The 14,945-nt window shown below is 45.2% G+C and overlaps 1 protein-coding gene across 2 annotated transcripts in view; it reads left to right on the forward strand.

Moving 5' to 3' along the window:
- The window catches only part of wasf1 (WASP family member 1), a 32,156-nt gene that overhangs the window by 8,270 nt on the left and 8,941 nt on the right, over positions 1-14,945 (forward strand). For both annotated transcript variants that reach the window (XM_052053219.1, XM_052053220.1), the window contains exons 2-5: positions 4,339-4,485; positions 4,561-4,695; positions 10,698-10,851; positions 12,729-12,846. In XM_052053219.1, coding sequence (XP_051909179.1) covers positions 4,353-4,485; positions 4,561-4,695; positions 10,698-10,851; positions 12,729-12,846 — 540 coding nt within the window. In that variant the 5' untranslated portion in view covers positions 4,339-4,352. The remainder of the gene's footprint in view (positions 1-4,338; positions 4,486-4,560; positions 4,696-10,697; positions 10,852-12,728; positions 12,847-14,945) is intronic.

Below are 14,945 nucleotides of genomic sequence, written 5' to 3' on the forward strand. Positions count from 1 at the left end.
TGGAGTCCTAACAATGACTTCCTGTATTAAAACTGCTATCGTCAAACGGCTAACCAGTGGATAATGCGAGCAGAGTAACCCTAGTGGGTAAGAGACACTCCTGTGTGGCGTTTGCATGGACGCTCATGCACATGCCAGAATTAGCGCCACTGTTTATCTTACTGCTTACTCCTCTCCAGGAGGCTTGATGGTGCTTTTGAACATAAACGCAGAGCAATGGCGCTAAACTAAGCTATTGGAAAGATCCCAACATCCCAGCTTGGCTACTAACAATACGGAGAGGCTGAAGGGCTCTGCTGCGTGGGAAACACGAGGAGGAAGCCGCGTGTGGATTATGAGCATGCCGATTTATTTATTTTTTTAAACACCCCCCCCCCCCCCCCCCCCCCGAACTGTGCATCGTTGGATTGTGACTGACAAGCATACAGTGACAGAGATCCTCATAGACCCGCTCGGGGGAGGCGACAATGACTGAAGGGGACACAGCAACGAAAGACCTGACTGACCGAGTGAGATGATCCAGAATTGTGTGGAAGCGCGCAAACTTTGGGACATTTTTTGCTTCAGTTCTCATTAGTTTTTGTTTGTAAATGTTAAAAAAATGTGATATGAACATTCTGGGCCAATGTGTTTGTTGTCAAATGTGCTTTATGTGCAACATACAGCACAGATGAAATTTCTATCCTCTCAACCACAGAAGAGAGAGGAGCCGCTGCGGGTGCCCGCGCCGCCATTAACAGAACAGTTGACATAAAACGACAAAATAATACAACACAAAATAACACACACAACGTCAATTCGCATCGACCGTGTTTTGACTCTAATAACAGAGTTGATGCCTATCTTACAAATCCCAGTCGCCTCTCATTATTTTGCATCTGTCCTTTTATTGTCTGCGACGGTAATTGCAGCCGCAGCAGCTGACGGCTCCCATTCGCATCTGCGCGCGCGGCGAGGGAGTCGCGATAATGAAATTTCCCTCACAGGCCAAACAAGCACAGTGCGAGCATACATACATCTATTATTGAAAGCGAAGCGTTCATTATTCATAGCGACGGCTTTTTTTTTTTCTGTGCGCTCAGCAGATCAACTTCTTTGATTCTGTTTGTTCAGACACTCCGCTCATTGAGGTTAGACAGCCATGAATATTTTGTTGCGAGTGTGTGTGTGTCTTTGTATCGCCCGGATGAATTGAGCTTAATAAATGCCTACTCAACTCCAATCAATTTGTAAGAAAATACTCAGGAGGACTTTGTGTGTCGACTCTCTCGCAGTACAAAGTTCATCATTGATGCGACTTTGAATGAACGCTATCACAGACACTCGATCTTTGTGATTCGATCCCCACCCCCACCCCCCTCCCATATTCAGCCTCAAAAGCCAATTTGCCATTTTGACTAAACATCATGAATTTTGTTATGCATGTCAGCCACCAGTTGTTGACACACACAAAAAGTCTCATGTGGAAAAATACCCGGAAAAAACACCCATTTTGGATTGACGTGTACATTTAAATAAACATTCCACCCCATAAGCCAGGGGTGTCAAACTCAATTTTGTCGCGGGCCACTTTGGAATTACTTTTTTCCCTCCGCGGGCCGTTACGACAGTGAAACCAAACAAGTGTTGAATCATCTCTTCGCATAACTTGTTCACAACCAATTGATGGATTACTAGTTCTGGAATTCTGGAAAGTCAACTATTTGTTAGATTAGGTTTAAAGTTTTTCCAAACAATGGTCTTTTTTTTTGGTGATGTTTCTCTTCAGCTCTTACCTGGCTGACAGTTTCGGCTGTCACTTTAGCCTTCATCGGAGCTGTCACTGCTTCCTTATGATGTGTCTTAAAAACAGCAAATTTTTTTATTGTCCCTTTACTGTTGAAGTGAGTGTAAACAGGGGAACGAAATTATTGCAAAATCGCAACGTCATTTATTACACATGATCATTTGACATTTAGGTACAGATTTAAGCAAGGATCATGCAAGTTGACAAGCATGATTTTCTTTCGCGGGCCACATAAAATCATGTGGCAGGCCAGATTTGGCCCCCGGGCCTTGACTTTGACACCTGTGCCATAACAACTGAAGGAAATGTTACACTTGTTATTCTCTATTTGTCAGTTTGCACCGCTTTGCTTGGCCCGACCTGACAACATCTGCACCGTTTCAGTAACGTTGACGATTTCATGCTAATGCTAACGCGCTTCACCCGCGATGTTCGATACGCGTTGCCATTGCGCAAGGGAGCAAGGGCGACGCCGCATTATAATTGGCCCGAAAGACACTTTACATGTTCTACGGACATGGCCGAGTGGGGATGGAGAGTGCCCCTTTCCGCCTTCTTTACGACCGTCTAAATAAAAAGCACAGGAAAAAGGGCGTGATCTCCTTATGCGCTCGCCTACGGAGGCTGTTGTCCAAATAGAACCCACTTGACCTGCTCCAGCGTGAGAGGTCCCACGGGTGTCTATTGTGAAGAAACGCCCCATTAGGATTCATTAAAGTCACTCGATTGACATATTGCCCCCAATGCCATGAGCTGCATCAGAGGAGACGCCCCCCCCCCAACCCCACACAACCTCCCAACCCCTCCTGCCATCCCTTCATCCTTCAAGGAATGTCAGATATTCCTCCAAGTCCCTTTCCCCCACCCCGCTCTCGGGATAAGGTAGCTATGCTGGATCTGTTACCATGGCGGGGAGTCACAGAGCACTGCTATGGAGTTAGCAGGGAAGTAACGAAGTCCAGTATATTTTGTTTGAGTACAAAAGTCGATTTTTCTGGTCGCTCAAAGTTTTTGCAGTTGAATTTTTAACAACTGCATTTGAAAATATATCTGTACTTTCTACTCTTAATTTTAGCAAAATATACGTGTGTTGTTTACGCGCGCTTGCGATGGTGGCAGCGAACTTCACAACAAGCGTCAGTTTGGCACTTGAAGTTCATGTCAAACTAAATTCACCAAATTTCAATGAGTGTTTCAGGAAACCCTGTTATCTTCATGCTAACGCGCAAAAATAAAATGGCAAAGACGGGCTAAAGAAGTTAGCGTCAGTGCTGCGACATTTGTAAATTTTTTGACAACTTCCAAGTGTGTTTGAACAAAAGCACTAGTGACAGCATATAATGATACTCATAGGCATATATTCTTTATCTGCTGCAAAAAATGACTAATATTTCAGCTCTGAAATGTGGTCTTCTGTGTTTCATTGTCAATTTTTAAGGCTTTTTTTCTTTTTTAAGTGTCAATACTTGTACTTGACTAAAGAGCGTGAGTGCTTTTGCCACCTCAGACAATGGCGACCCCACTGTGCAAACGCCAAAAAATTGAATTAGCATAGCGTGAGTCAGAAGTACAACCGGCATGAAGAGAAACCACAGTCATCCGCACTCGCACTGTGCAATCTAGACGTCGTTACTGCTGGTGTCATTTTCCAGAACCCGTCGTCATGGAGAAGCCATTGTGGCCGACACCAGAAATCTTTTGTTGGGCGGGGGGGGTGCTTCCTCGGATTATCAGCAATGCCTTTGTGTGCTTCTCAGCCTGACGAATGGTGAATAAGATTGTGATTGCTTCTACTGATTGGCATGAAAGTGCCAATTACCAAAGACGACGCAATCGGGGAGTGGGGGGCAGTATATTTTGCATTGTTGTTCTTTCAACGCTGGGTTGCGGGGAGGTCTGGTGAAGCGCACTGGCGTCTCACGGGACATGCTGACATCACACGTTGTGACAGTTACATGGGCTAAATGTGAACTTTTGTCTTCTGAGTGGCTTCTAATGATCTCATGAGGAAGATCAATCATTTCAGATAACGGCGTGACCTTCCAGACATGTCCGCCTGGTCAACCATTGCTCAGCGTTTATGTTTAGTTTATTTATTTATTTATTTTAATCCAACATCTCTGACAATCTCCCTCTACCTTAATCCAAATCTTTCAACTAGAAGTCCGAACTGGGACACACGCGTGTGAGCGAGCCGTTTTCTCTTGGGGAAGCCATGAAAAATGACAGCACTATGCTCGTGGGAAAAGCCCTGTCATGTGTCATCATGTCAATGGCATAGTGTGGAAATCCTCAGTGGAGGAACGCATAGAGGTTATGCGTGCAAATCTTTTTGCTAAAACCCCGATTATTTGGAATAGAAAAAGCTGCTGAAAGCCAAGAAGTCTCAGATGGCAGTGAATGGAGATGTCGAAGAGGGATGACGGCAAATGAAAACATCTTGAAAAAGCGGTCTTGTGTTTTTTTTTTTAAGGCGGCGAACACTTTTCGCAGTCAGTTTACTGATTTTTTTATTTTTATTTTTTTGCCCCGCATCCCACTTTCCCTCCCAGGTGACGGCGGAAGGATGCCACTGGTGAAGCGCACCATCGAGCCCAGGCACCTGTGCCACACGGCGCTGCCGAGGAACATCAAGAACGAGTTGGAATGTGTGACCAACATCTCCTTGGCCAGCGTCATTCGACAGCTCAGCAGCCTCAGTCAGTGCACCCAAGTTCTCACACAAACGCTTAACCCCTTCGCGCACCCCTGTGACCTGAGTTTTTTTTTTAAAGGTAAATATGCAGAAGACCTGTTCGGGGAGCTGTTCAACGAGGCCCATTCCTTCTCCTTTCGGGTCAACTCTCTGCAGGAGCGCGTGGATCGCCTCTCCATCAGCGTCACGCAGCTGGACCCCAAAGAGGAAGAATGTGAGCACTGTTGTCTACATTTGAAGAGCAATAATGGCTGCCGCAAACAGGTTTTAGGAAAGCTCGGGACTCGCACTTCACAATTTGCATTTTTAGTGTACTACAGGGAGGGAAAAAAACACTTTTTTCGACCATTAAATGAAAAAAAAAAAAAAAAACGTTTACTGCGTTCAAAAAAAGTGTCATACATGGAAGAAAGTCGCCAAAATAAGAAAGAAAAAAGAAAAATTGGAGAAATTCCAGTCTGAGTTAAGTGGTTGTGTTCGGAACAGGCCGGACTATCTTAAACGCGCTGAGGAAGCCGTTCCAACCTGGCCCAGATAAATTCTTTCACACTCGACTGCTTTTTTTTTTTTTTCTGCTGCGGTGCTCTGGGCTACACATCAATTCTTCTACTCCTCTTACACCACACGCCACCTTCTTTCGGTCCATATGAAGGGAAAGAACCTCTAGTAGGGGACGCAAAGGCGTGGACTGTTAACCCCTGCTATATTTTGGAGAGAATACTGTATATGCCTGTGAGTATTGCTGTCCTCTGTTTGTATGCGTTGTTGCTCCGCGCGTGTTACAGTCGTTCGACGCTTTATAATTACCATTACATCCATGCTAATTTCCTTTAGCCCGCGGGTGTCAAACTCAAGGCCCGGGGGCCCGATCTGGCCCACCACATAATTTTATCTGGCCCGCGAAAGCAGATCAAACATGTCAACTTCCGTGATGCTTCCTAAAATGTCGACCAAAAATTTCGATTCCTATACAAAACAAACAAGATATTGTCAGTATTTTCGTGCGGCCAAACCCCTCATGATCATAACTTATTTTCCAAGTTATTCTTCATTTTTTTTTTAATACGGTTTCAGTCATAATAAAATGTGACCCGTGAAAAAAATGAGTTTGACACCCCCGCTTTAGCCCGTCTATCGCGTTTCAAATGATATATTAGCGTTAAGCTCGTGGACTTCGGCTAGTTTCAATGATGAAAAATACATTACTTTTCTTTATCGAACTGTGCAAGCCAGAGACGGCACAAAGGAACACTTTGAAAAAGTGTTTTAATATATAGTGACAATCAATTTGCATATTGAAAAATAGTGTGTAAGCAGGGGTAATGCCATTCATACACCCAAAAAAAGTCTTCCAACTTAAAAACAATGGCTCCATAAAGCCACCGCTTATCTACATTTTTCCCCCTCAGTGTCACTCTTTTGTACATTTGAAATATATTTACCACATGCTGAAAATGTACGTTTCAATAGGAAAGCGGCAGACAAGCGTGAACCCCCCACCCGCTTAGCCGAGTTTTGTATGAAAGCTCTCGGTCGGATAAATGTCTTGACGCAGCCTGAGAGAGGCTTAACGTAAGCGCGGTTCTGTCGCAACATGACATCTGTTGATTCTCTCAGAGAAAACGTGTCCCACAAAAGACTCGTTTCCTCAGCGATTGTCGAAACACATGCGAATGTATGCCGCGGTGTAGCGTGGAGGCTTTCGCCACTCTTTGTGATGGTGACGGGGTCTGTGGTGTTGCAGGAAGAGTGTAGTGGAGGAGAGTGGGGGCGGGAGCGGGGGCCGGGGGTGTGGATCATAAATCAGGACTGCAGGGGGAAGATAGCAATGATGGGGGTGGAATAGGATGCGGAGGACTTTAAATAGCCAAACCGGCCCATCAGATCATAACAAAGTTAATAATTCTTCCTCAAATAATCGTATTGATGCCCCAAATACCATTAACGGATGGAACTGGCTCCATTTCCAGTTAACTGCGATGCAAATACGCGGAATATCATTTGTCATTGTGACACATTTTGGACAAATAAATAAATAAAAATCAGCAGCCTGCGCCACCTGCTTCTCAACACACCGCTGAGTTAAAAAAAAATGATTGGCATAGTCATAAAAAAAATATTATAATGCAATGGGTGGCCAGACAGCTGGATGGTCTCACGTGTCAGTCATTATGGCAGCACGAGAACAATTTGAGAGAATTTGTGCGCAAGTTAATAAATGCTGTCATAAACGTTTCAAGCTGACTTCACTTCAGTATTGCCTCACAAGCGAGATGTTCGGCTGAAGGTCGGAGGGACGCAAGCAACCGGGACGTAGTCTCCAGAGCGAGCCGTGGGTGGCTTCGCGGTTAAGGTCGTACCTCGTACCTTTTAATCCCGCAAATGTGTGCGTTTATAATCGGATGGAAACTGGCGCCCAGTCGACCTGGCCTTTATCCCGTTCAAGGGTGTCCATCGCTCACTTTGGTCTTCACCTCCTCTTTTTGTCATCATCCCCTTTCATCTGACTGATTGATCCCTGCCTTTGCCTTTGCTCCATCTTGCGCGGATGCTATTTGTGTGCTGTCAGGCTCTGTTACACTGTCGCTTTAGCCCACCAATGTAATGGCCTGTAAACCCCACCCCACCACGCGCTCATCCTCCACCCTTAATGGCACCATTATATCACTACGGGCTAATATAGAAGGCCACAAAGCTATCACAAATCTCTCAGGAGCAGTTTCGATGATTTTGTCACTTAACCCCCCCCCCCTTAGTGTTGCTCGCCTTCCACAGTGTTTCTGGTATTGCGTATCTGTCATCACTTTTCCAAACGGGACTTTTTTTCTCCCCGTGGTTCCAAATTTCTCAGTTTTCATAGCTTCCCTCTCCGATCAGCCCCAAAAGGCTTTCCTGGCAAGCCGGCTCTATTAAAACATCAAACAAGTACCTGGACATTTGGTTGCGAGTGCTCAGCCTACAAGACACAAAATCCCAGTGTGGATATCATAGCCTGCCGGGTTTCGCACAAAATCAGACAGAAGGATCTTCGAAACGGAGGGGATAAAAAGTTGTTTTGTAGTCCGAAGCAAAGGACGGCAGAAGGCGAAAGGAAAATAGGACAGTATTTTGCATTGGAGGAAGAGATGCACGGGCATACTGAGAGATTACTTACTTGGTCGTCGCATCTAAATTCCAAAGAACGGCTACTGCGGTGGAAGTGTTGGAAGGATGCAAAGAGTCCACTTGAAAATGAGTCGCAGTGTACCAGATGGAAGTTTCCTAACGAGAGGCGCATGTTTCACAGATGAGCAAAAAGTATCCCGTTTGGACATCCGCCAACACAAAAGTGGATGATAAGACAATTACCAGGTAGCTACCAAGCTAGCTACCTAACTCAACTCGTAAATTAGCTCACATGGATAAACCGTTTCAGTTTACGTTCAAATTCGGATTACCAGTGTCGGAGTGGTTTCAACATGGTTCAGGAACATTTTCCTTTTTAGCATTTGGACCAGGGGTGTCAATCTCATTTCACATTGTGGGCCACATACAGCCTCGGTAGATGTCAAGTGGGCCGGACCATTAAAATTATACCATAATCTGCTATAAATAACTCAAATAATATGTCTTTCCTTTGTTTTGGTCTAAAAAAATAAGATATCCTTTATTTGTCCCACACTGGGGAAATTTACAGCCTCCAGCAGCAAGAATGTGGGTAGAAAGAAGAAAAAAACAAACACCGTTCAATTCAAAGTGCAATATAAATACAAAATGGATAAATCACAATGCTATTTACAATAATAAAGAAAGAACAAGAACATGAGGAAAACGTTAAAATTCAATTAACATATCTTTTACAAAACATTTAATGAAGCACCTTAGATTTCCTTTGACAAATGTGCATTTTTTCACTTTTGAATTATCCTGCGGGCCTGATCGAACCTCCCTGGGGTCGGGTTCCGCCCCGCGGGCCGTATGTTTGACACCTCTGATTTAGATAGAAACTGCAAAAAGTCCATCTTTCGTGTTTGCCTTTTGAGGCTCCGGATCCATTTACTTTTTCATCAACAGAATGGATGACCTCCTTTCGTGATAGCTTTGTGGTCTGTCTCAGTGCACTGCCCCCCCCCTCCCCCCGTCCCTGCAACTCTCCTCTTTGCATCCGCCTCGAATCCCACGTGGATGTGCCGAGTCTGCCGAACTCATCACCTTTGCCGTTTTTAAATCACCCTACACACTCGATTTGGTGTGTAGGGTTGAACGCTTTCAACAATGCTTTTCAATTTGTTTGAGTTTTTTGGGGTCAGTACGCCACATTGCTTTTTCCGCCTTGCCGGGGGGATCAGTCCATTTGTCACTTGAATAATTCAGGCGTCTAGATTTCACTCCAAAAATTGGCATCTACACTCAACTCCACAGATCGGGAGTTAATGCGGCCACTCCGGGGAAATCGATGGAACTGTCCTGCAACCTATATGCACACTGCGGCCTCATCTCACTTAAATGAGCTGCCAAGTACTAAGCTGAATATCCTAAAGTGGGCATGGTGACAATGTGTGTAGTACTCAAATACAAATCCCAAAGAGCCGCCCATATTTTTTTTTCAATGAGTTAAGACCAAATATAGATTTGTAACTAAATCCAAACATAGGATAAAATAAATTAGAGCAATCAAATAAGTACGCTGCTAAACACTACCAATAATGCCGTTAAATCTGCAACATTGACACAGTGACGATATCACTTCCCGTAGTAGACTCTTACTCCCAAAGATAAAGCATAGACAACGTACTTTGTAACTTATCGAGACTCATAATAATCTCCCAAACCGACTAATAGTTCTGGTATGAGAAAGTAATGGCGAAGGCTGACAAGGCACTTGTGGGTTGCTTCTGACATTACACTGGTATCTCCACTTACGAATGTGTCTTCATACGAAATTTTCAAGTTACAAAAGGCCTCAACAGGAAAATATTGCCTCTTGTTACGAAAGAAATTTCAAGTCAAGTCAAGTCAACAGTATTTATAGAGCACTTTCGAACAGCCATCGCTGCATACAAAGTGCTGTACATGGAGCGATTTAACATACACAATAAACAGTACGACGAATCGGTAATAAAGGCGGTGGAAAGCACCAAGCAGTAAAATCAAGGACAAATCATGCTGAGTCGAATGCCAAAGAATACAAGTGAGTTTTGAGGAGGGCTTTAAAGATGGGCAGCGAGGAGGCTTGCCGAATGTTCAGTGGGAGGTCATTCCAGAGAGAGGGACCCGCAACAGAAAAGGCTCGATCCCCTCTGAGCCTCAGTTTAGCTCTTGGTACCTCTAACAAAGACTGGTCCACAGACCTGAGGCGCCGGGCAGGTGTGTAGGGGCGGATGAGCTCAGAGAGGTAAGGTGGCGTGAGATTATTCAGAGATTTCAAGGTACGAAAGGTAAAAATACAGTTTGGGCTGCTACGAGTATCTTCCACGCAACATATTTCAAGCTGCTCTGCCATTGGCTATTACCTAAGCATCTTCCTGGCATCCCATCGGCTAAGAGGGACCTCTTAGCCTATGTGTCTTTGTGTGTGGATAGATAGATATGTGTCGATGCAGCGCCCTCGTCATTCGCCCCTGGGGCTATGAGGCATTTCGATAGTTTTACGTAAATGCGAATCACCCAGAAAAAGTGTTCCCCGGTCAGGCAATCGCTCATTATGCTGATGTTTGCCTTGGACATTTTCGAAGGATTGTCAAAAGCAAACGCAAATGTCCTTGGATCAGGTCTGGACAAAACACCAGGCAAAAACCACTCCTGAGAGAGAACATGAACTAAAGAAGGCAACAAAAAAAAAAACCCAAAAACAAACAAACGATGAGTACGCAATTAAAAGTTAAATGACCATCATTTTTTTTTATTCATTATTTTTTACATTATGTTTATTGCATATTTTGATGCCTTTTTATGCTTTAAAAAAGATGTATGTCTGAATTTTGGGGGGTGCTTGGAACGAATTAGGGCTTTTACATGGAAAACGCATCTCGACTTTTCGTTAAGAAATTTCTTCCAGAACCAATTACTTTCCTAAGTAGAGGTACCACTGTATTATTGACACACACGGCCTAAGAAATTCCATCACCCCCACCCCCACCGACGCCACTGCCCATGCACACACCCCACAAGCGCTCTTGTCTTGGTGTTTCTAGGTGAGCAGATACCAAACAATAGCTTGCAATATCTCTCCTTCAGTGTCACTCCAGGACATCACCATGAGGAAGGCGTTCAGGAGCTCCACCATCCAGGACCAACAACTGTTTGACCGCGACTCGCTGCCCGTACCGATGCAGGAGACCTACCAGATCTGCGAGCAGCCGCCACCTCTCAACATCCTCACACCCTACAGGTTCGAATTTGTGCTCTTCCTGCTTTTTATTTGATGATGGCGATACGATATATATCACGCAACCCCCCCGTCTGTAGTCCAAGGTCCACAGAACAAGTGAATTTTCCGTTTAGAGAGCAAGTGAAGGCAATGTGTGGGTGTCTAACTGGCTGACATCCTCGTCTTTTCGTTAAACGTCTCGCCTTGTGCCAGCTGAGGTTTTAACTCGCCATCAGTCGTGATTTGCAATCGACGACGCACCACCGATGGCCCAAAGGCGTTCTTTTCCGGGGTTTAAATGTCAGCCGTCTGGCTTGCTGGAAGTTGGCTCCACTTAATTTGGGTCGCCGCAAGCAAGGCGGATGTACTCTCGCCGCTGCATTAGCCGATTAGAACTTGCTCACTGAGATTACACTTGACGTTCCTTTGTCATTTCTTCCCTGCTTGGCGCATCTTGCCGCCCTTTCTCTTGCTGTTTTTTTTTCTAGCCCTTCTACTTTACACCTCACACCAAAAGGCTTACTGGGAATTCTCCCCAGGCTTCTTAGACAGACTGCATCCGTATTATCACCCCCCCCCCTCCTCCATCCACCGACAAACACTTAAGATATGCAGAGCTACGCTCTCTTCGCCCTTGTATGATCCAATTGTGGAATTTTGTTTTGTTGCCTCTGCCGTTGTGGGTTTTCTTTTTCAAGGTCTTCAATTTCAGAGCTTAATTCTTCATCTGTCGACTAATATATTCAGGAGACTGTTGTGAAAAAAATTAATGGCTGAGACAACGACTTGCAAGATGAGTCGGTTTGCAGCATTACACAAAAAAAAAAAAGCAAGAGAAAAGTCGGGATGTTTGAATGAAGAACAATATCAAAGCCTGAGAAGAACCCCCCCCACAGACCCCCGAAAAGAAGAATATATCAAAAAGGTGGAGTCCTCGCCTTTCTGTTCCGCCGACTGATGTGAAAGAACATTTCTTGGCAGTGCATGTCGCTCTGATCCTTTTGATCTTCAAGCGACAACACTGATGTGACAAGTGCCACGGTGGAGGTTCCAGTTCGTTTTACATCTCCCTGCCCAATGGTGGTCGGAACTCCGCCAGGTGACGGCAGGGGGACCAAAAAAACTTTCAGGGGACTGAGTAAAGAGGAGCAACTGATCAGTTGAAAAGGAATGAATGAGCTACTTGAAACAAATTTGTTCATGATTGTTGCCAAAAATCGCAACAAAAATGCCATCTCAAGGCTGGACATTTCAAATAGGGATCAGCGCCAGAGGTTTGGAGGATGAACGAAAGAAAATATGAAATATGTTCCCAATGTTGCTGTTTCTCCATGACCCCCCCCCCCCCCCCAAAAAAAAAGATCCAGGTCATGTTCCAACGAACCACTCGAATTGTGATACAGACTTGCTAACCACCTGGCCTCCGAGCAGCACCAAACAATTAAGTTGCCAAACAGCCTCCAAAACTGAACAATCCTAACCCGGATCAGCACCAGATCATCCAGATGAGAATAAACTCCTTCATTGTTCTATTAGCCGCTTGGGACCATTGTAGAGCGATCTTTGAAGAGCCACACAACGTTGCGTTTGGTGCAACGGAAGCACCAAACAAACCAAAAAAAGAGAGCGGACTCGTCTTTCACCCGCCCCCCCAAAAAGCTTTTCGTGGCTTCTGGGCGATATTATTTATTACCTAATTGCGCTTGTGTCAAGAGTTGATCTAAAACAGGCCAGTTTGTTGGCCTTGGAATGGCGAGCTGAGTCAATTCAGATTGTCACCATGGCGATCAGTCTTTTGGACACGCTGTTACGGGTCATGAACTCACGTTCTAAACCTTTAAGCCCTAATCCTGAACTTTTGGCGCGCCGTTAAAAATGTCATGCCATTTGTTGTGCAGGGACGACGGCAAGGAGGGTCTTAAATTCTACACCAATCCCTCCTACTTTTTCGATCTGTGGCGAGAGAAGATGCTGCAGGACACGGAAGACAAGCGGAAGGAGAGGCGTAAACAGAAGGTACGTCTCGTTCCACATTCCCACCGAGCGGTACAGTTTGGCAGCTTTTGGTTTTTGAGGCGTTTCCGATGCGTTGGGTACACTTGCTGAGGTGGAGCTACACTATTTACTTTTTAGGACAGTATTGCAGACGTCCCCCCGTTTACTGTGTCTGATACGGTCTTGATCGGGGTCGGCAAACCACAATGTTGAAAGAGCCAAAATGGACCTCCCCCCCCCACAAAAAAAACTATGGCTGGAGCAGCAAAAATTTGAAAGCCTTACAGTGAAGGCAACACATGCTTTATGTATCGATATTTGCCTACTATCAAAATAACTAAGTTGGCTACAAATACACAATGAGCCTTCATGATTAAAAGTTTTTTTTTTAAGAGCGGGATTGCCCAACCTTTTTTGACGGAAGATCTACTTTTTGATCAACCGCCCTCCCACGATCGACCCGTAACTGCACACGCGCGCAAATTTGCCACCTGCCTGGCATCCCGTGCTGCTCAAAAATGTGCGTCGCAGGCTATGACGCAAATCTTCATTGACGGAAATGTTGAAATGTAATATTTAATCTACACATTTTTATCAGCATTGGAAAACGTTAAGAATGCGTCATGTTTGTCCTCCTACAGAAACCATATTTTTAAAAAAAATTCCCTCCCCCAGCTTTTTCCTTATTCAAGAATTTTTGAAAAAGCTACAAAGGAGCCAGTAGGGCGGCGCTAAAGAGCCGCATGCGGCTCCAGAGCCGCAGGTTGCCGACCCCCGTCCTACACAAACCAAATAAAAACAAAATTGCTAGGGAAAAAAATAGATTGAGGACAGGAGGTGGAGTCAAATCGTCAGTGGTGTTAGCACTTGGGAGGACCGAAAGAATCACCTCATGGACAGAATAACATGACGCCACGGGTGTTTATCGAGGCTTGGTCATTCTTCACCGTACCGTTTGGTGGAAAGAACAAGAACGAGATCGCTGATTTGAAATGGCGCGGTCTGCATTCACAGACCGGACTCGTTCATGAAGTAGCTGTCACTTACGGAACGATACCATTAGCGATCAGAAGCGCTGGCTATCTTTTGCCGTTTTCGGCTTCAAAACGCACGGCACCCGAATGCAACGTTCAGGGCACTCACGCAAAGTAGGAAGGACAAGGTCTTCCTCTCTGACAATCAATCAACCTCACAGACAATCAGAGCTCATGAGAATTGGCGTCAATGAGCGCGGCGGTGCTGCGAGCGAGGAGGCTCCTCCGGAATGCAAGAGAGCCGAGCTTAGCTGCGATGAGAGCGACAACGGATAATTATGCGTCACAGTACATAAGACTTTATTTGCGTCGGAGGAGTGAGGTTGTTGTGCTTGTTTACCGCCGAGGCCTCCTGCGGAGATTTCCTTCTTATTAATTACCCCCACCCCCCACCCCCACACCTCTGCAGACGGACCCCGCAGAGAGACTCTTGGGGGGCGCGGGGATTTGAGGAATTACACGCCGCATATTCCAGTCAAGCCTAGAGATGATAAAAGCTATTCTTTTGCACGCCGCCCATAAAAAAAACAATCCATTCTGCATGCGCACATGGTGAAAATGTGGTTTTAGGCAGATGGGTTGGAATACATGATGATGTCATCTCGCGCGTTGATTAGCCTCGGTTTCGCTTTGATTTGTTGTCATGGTTCGAATCGTGGTGAACGCACATGCAGACTCAATTGGTTATTTCTACAGAGGTAACCCAAATTGGGTGAAATAGCAACCTAACGGTTGCGTTATTGCCGCTTGGTAAAAGTGTAGCCTGAACAGTGATGGGGGAGCTGTTGCCACAAACGGGCGAAATGAGTAATTGATGCTCTCCCCTAAAATGTTTTAGAATTTGCCAAAAGATGCCATAAGATGGCGACAAAAGTACTACTTTTGTCCAAATTAAACCCTTAAACTCACTTCGACATAGCTCAGCAAAGCCAATAGGGCAGTTTAGGGAGATTTTCAGCAAAGAGAGGAGATATTCATGATTTAAAAAATAAAAACACAAATACACGGGTGTCAAACTCCCGGCCCGCACGCCAGATCTGGACCACCACATCATTTTATGAGGCCTCCGAAAAGAAAATCATGTGA

The sequence above is a fragment of the Hippocampus zosterae genome, chromosome 19 (assembly GCF_025434085.1).
Source record: "Hippocampus zosterae strain Florida chromosome 19, ASM2543408v3, whole genome shotgun sequence".
In the NCBI taxonomy this organism is placed as follows: Eukaryota; Metazoa; Chordata; class Actinopteri; order Syngnathiformes; family Syngnathidae; genus Hippocampus; species Hippocampus zosterae.